The following is a 4,308-nucleotide window of genomic DNA, read 5'->3' as shown; positions in this document are numbered from 1 at the left end:
CTGGGCGGGGGTCGAGGTGCCGGGGCTAGGGGGAGGTCGCTTCCCAGGTGGTCTCTGGGGTGTTCAGGCAGGGAGCGATGCGGGGTCCTCTCCCTCCTCCCTGGATCAGTGCTGTGCATCGCTCCCCGGTGGGTCCTGGCTGCCGGTGCTGGCCGTGCCCCCCTGCCTGTCCCTGCCCTCCGTACGGGTGAGCAGCCAGGGCAGGCTGGGAGGGGGTGTCCCGACTGCCCCCACATTGGCTCCGTGCCCTGGCAGAGCGGCTCTTTCGGGCTCTCTGCAAACGCAGGCAGGGCTGGGCACGGGTAAGGGACGCGTGGTTTGTGTGTGTCCTGTGTGGAATGGGAGCTCATCGTGCCCGGGTGGCACCAGCACTGTGGTGGCACAGGGGTGCCTGGGACACCCCAGGAGGGAGGTGGGCTCCATAGCCAAAGGTCTGAGTGCTCACGCTGACCCCCTCGGTGGCTGGCAGGGCACCTGGCCGGGCTTCTGGCATCGGGCACTGCCTGTGCCAACGTTTACCAAAGCTTCTCGGACTGCGTCCTCAAGCTGGGGGAGAACATGGCCATGTATGAGGAGGCCGACGACAACGAGCTGAAGGGGTTGCACCGAATCTGTGGGTGAGTACAACCCTGTGCCCAGACCCCCTGCAAGTCCCACTCTGTCTATCCATATATCTGCCCGTCTGTCTGCTGTATGGTTGTAACCAGAATTTGCATCACTTGCCCTTAGCAATAGCCTTAGTCCCAGGGCTTAGTCCCAGCCCACAATGCCCTGCATGCCTGCAGCTGGGAGGAGCAAGGCTGGTGGTACCTGAACCCCTCTGCCCCACAGGAAAGACTCCCCTGGACATCAAAGCTTCAGCTAGAAACTTGACTGTGGCCAGGCTGCCCCAGGGCCCAGTGCTGCAGGGCGTGAGTTGGATCCTGCTGCCCAAACCAAGCCATCTCCTTCCCTCCCTGCTAAGTCCCTTGGTCCTTCTGGCTTGAATATGTCTCACCCCTGGGTTTTGGGAGTTTGTAACAAGTGCCCCAAGATGATGGTATTCAGAGGACATTAACTTTAGCAGAACTGAAGTAGTAGTAAAAGAGCTGGGTAACGAGGGGTGGTGTGGGGTTTGAGGAAAGGACTGCTTAAAAAGCAAACAAGCAGAAGCAGCAAGGCGGGGGAGCAAGTAAAGGGTGGAAATAAAATGTTTGCAGAGGTAAACAGAGGCAGCTCTGGGTCCCCAGCAGTGAGTTGTGGGGAATAGAAAGCAGTTAGAAGGAAACAAAGACAGCAGTTAAGGGAAAGCCCTGGTGCCCTGTGTCAGTGTAAGCCTGCCAAGCTCCTGAAAACAACCCCTCAAGCTGGGAGGGGAAGGGATCACCCTTAGCAGTGGGGTGGAAACTCTGGGAGCTGCTTCATGCTGGATGGCATCTGTCAAAGCTGAGCAGGGCTGGGGACAGTCAGGATGGAGCAGTCGGTGAAGGCAGGTCAGGCTCTGACCAAGTTGGGATGATGCCACTGCTCAGCCCTTCCCCAGCCAAAGTATCTAACTTTGCTTCTTGCCAGAAGTGGAAAACACTTCAACAAAACCCTTTTGCTCAAGGAGAATAGAAAACTAACTAGCCCACTCCCTTTTAAGAAAAAAATAATTTATTTTTGTTGTCTGTGTATTTGTCTGCCTGAAAACTTGCTGGTGGTAGTTTGGCTCTGACCTGTTCTTTCTTTCCCCTTCTCCATGGGACAGCCTAGCTCAGGATCAACGTCGCTGAAGGCTGGGTTGAAATGGGAACTGCTCTGCTTTTTTACGTTTTTTGAACATGTGGCTGCTTGGTATTAGAAAACAACCAAGCACGCAGCCCAGCATGTGCTGGAGGCTGTGAAGGGTTAAACACTGGGAATTGCCATCTGGGCTTAAAGCAGAACCAGGCAGGAGCTGTCATCCCCCTCCACTTCCCCCAGCCATCCTTTGCCTGAAGACATGGGTCAGGTTCAACCCTTGCCTGGCAAAGCTGCCTTCTGCTGCTCGGGAGTGAGCGCGGGAGGTTACCTGGGCTGGCACCAGCTTGTCTCATTATCTGGGGACATTTATTCTGCCACAGTGACTCGGTTTAATGAGCTCCCTCACAGCTGGTGTTCTGACGTAAGCCCCGGTAGGAAAACTAAATAAGTAGAGTACTCAGGTTCGTGTGTCTGCACAGGGTGGTGTCTTCAATGCAGGGCCCTTGGACAAAACCAAGTCACCCCTTCCCATGTGCAGGGTCCCTGCTCCACTGGCCAGGCTGCATCTCCTTCCTACACAACTGTGACATAGAGCCTTAGCTGTCCCTTGGGGAAGTTTTTGCTTTGGAGAGGAGCTGCTTCCAGAGGAGAGAATGGCCCATGGCATTTGCTGAGACTTTCAGACTCCTGCTGGTATATTTTGTGGGTTTGTAACAGAGGCCTCGCCTGTGAATTAAGCAGTGCTGGGCATTACAGACATGCTGGTGTGCACACAGCAACCTGGAGTGGGTGCCTTCCCCATCGCAGCACCTACAGCAGCCTTTGAGGGACCTGATATGGAGTCTCATCCTTCTGTACTCGGCAGCCAGAAACAAAATCAGGTGGGGTGCCTGTTCTGGTTCTCTCCATGCTGGCCCAGCCTGGTACCTGCTATCCTCATCCCTGGACAGCTTGACACCTGTGGGAGGGAGCAGGTTGGAACTGGCTCAAAACCAGCTGATTCAGAGCCACCGTGCTACCTCACCAGAGGACAGGAAGGAGCTCAGGGAGGGCATAAAGCCTTGGCAAGCTGGATGCTGTTCTGGATAAATACAGTGCAGGGTGATCCCGCATGGAGCTGGTCCCAGCATGCTGGACTGGTGGGGTGGTATCTGCTGTGCCCCTCCTGGGAGAGTCTTCTCAGGGGCTGTGTTTTCCAGCCCTGTTTCTGCTGGGATTTTCCCCTGTCTGGTTCTAGCTCTGGATCTGAAAAAAATGAAATAAAAAATCCAAGTTGCTGTCCCCAGGGGAGGCAGACAATGAGTCTCCAGAAAGCTGCTCCCAGTTTTTTCATGCAGGACCATGGGTTATCCTTGCCTGTCTTGTTGTTTTCCCCTGGTGCTCCCCAGGAGCCTCTTTCCATTGAACAGCTCCTACTCGCGCAGGGTAATACCCAGCAGATAAATGGAGAAGTGTCTAATGAGAACACAGTGAGTAGCTCCTCCCACCCCTGCCCATACCTTAGTTATAAAGCTGTGACCATCTGCAGGAGATGTTGTCCTTCTCCTTGCTTTGTGCTCGTGTTTTGCCCTTGACTCAGTGTGGAGAGGACTACGAATGAAATGTGCTGGGCCTTTGTTTGCAGCCTGGTTTAGATGCTCAGGGTGCTCGGTGCTGAAGGGAAGCATTTGTTGATGGAAAATGATGCATTTTATTGACTTCTAGAGAAAGACAGAAAAAAAAAGTAATGGAATAATTTCAGTGTGTTTTGATGTTTGGAGTTTTAGCCAAGATGCTCTGGGAGATGATGGAGGGGGTGACAAAATACTGAGGTTGTTGCTGCTCAAAGGGCAGCAGGGCTCTGCCCGGCTCCCTGGTGCTGTGCTGCTGCAGGGACTGATGGTTACGGTGTCTCCCTGGCTGCAGGTACTGGGATGAATTTCACACGTGTGCCCTGACGGCACTCTGGGAGTGCCAGAAGGAAGCAGCAGCCGTCTGGGAGATGCTGAGAAGGGAGTCTCGAAAAATCAAATTTCAAGGCAGCTTGTTCGACCTCTGCAGCCCCAGCACAGCCCAAAGCTTTGCCTGGACCCACGTTCCCAATGTTTCCATACTCAGCATCCCCCTCATCGTCACTTGGCTGAGCGTATAAACTGTGTAAGTATCACACAAGGGTGATGGCAGCGTGTGTTGTGGCATCTTTGAGATCGTTTTTCCAACACTTTGAGGAATACAGCATGGTGCTCAGTGAAACACTTGGCTCCATCCTGCGCCTGTGAGATGCAGAAGAGCTTGGCAGCACCTCTTGGGTTTTGCTGTTTCTCTGTAAGTTGGGATAATGCCTGCCCTCTTCTGTCTCAAGGCGCAGGCACAGATCTGGCTGACTGCAGAATTTGGGAATTTTTTAGATATGGGGCAAAGGATTTGGGGAAAAATGATAAATTGATCGTGAACTCGATTCTTTTGAACTCTTCTATGACTACTGGAAGGAACCCTGTTTACTTTGCTGATCCTTTCCACCAGATCAACTTTCCAGATTTTTGACTTGGGCATTTTTACCATGGATTTGTGAGGTGCAGGGGACAGTTAAGTCCTGTCATAGGCAGAAAGGAGACCTTACTGCTT

At 53.4% G+C, this 4,308-nt stretch overlaps 1 protein-coding gene across 1 annotated transcript; it reads left to right on the top strand.

Moving 5' to 3' along the window:
• Nucleotides 1–469: 469 nt before the first annotated feature.
• Nucleotides 470–3,835, top strand: LOC104543810 (neuritin-like; the record flags this gene model as incomplete). The annotated part of the gene is made up of 2 exons (XM_010188504.1): nucleotides 470–617; nucleotides 3,610–3,835. Coding segments are annotated over 2 exons (374 nt in total), but the record flags the coding sequence as incomplete, so codon positions are not given.
• Between the last annotated feature and the right edge of the window lie 473 nt (nucleotides 3,836–4,308).

The sequence above is a fragment of the Mesitornis unicolor genome, unplaced genomic scaffold, assembly GCF_000695765.1.
Source record: "Mesitornis unicolor isolate BGI_N332 unplaced genomic scaffold, ASM69576v1 scaffold40437, whole genome shotgun sequence".
NCBI classification, from domain to species: Eukaryota; Metazoa; Chordata; class Aves; order Mesitornithiformes; family Mesitornithidae; genus Mesitornis; species Mesitornis unicolor.
The sequence above is the reverse complement of the archived record's forward strand: the minus strand, read 5'-3'. Positions and strand labels throughout refer to the sequence as shown.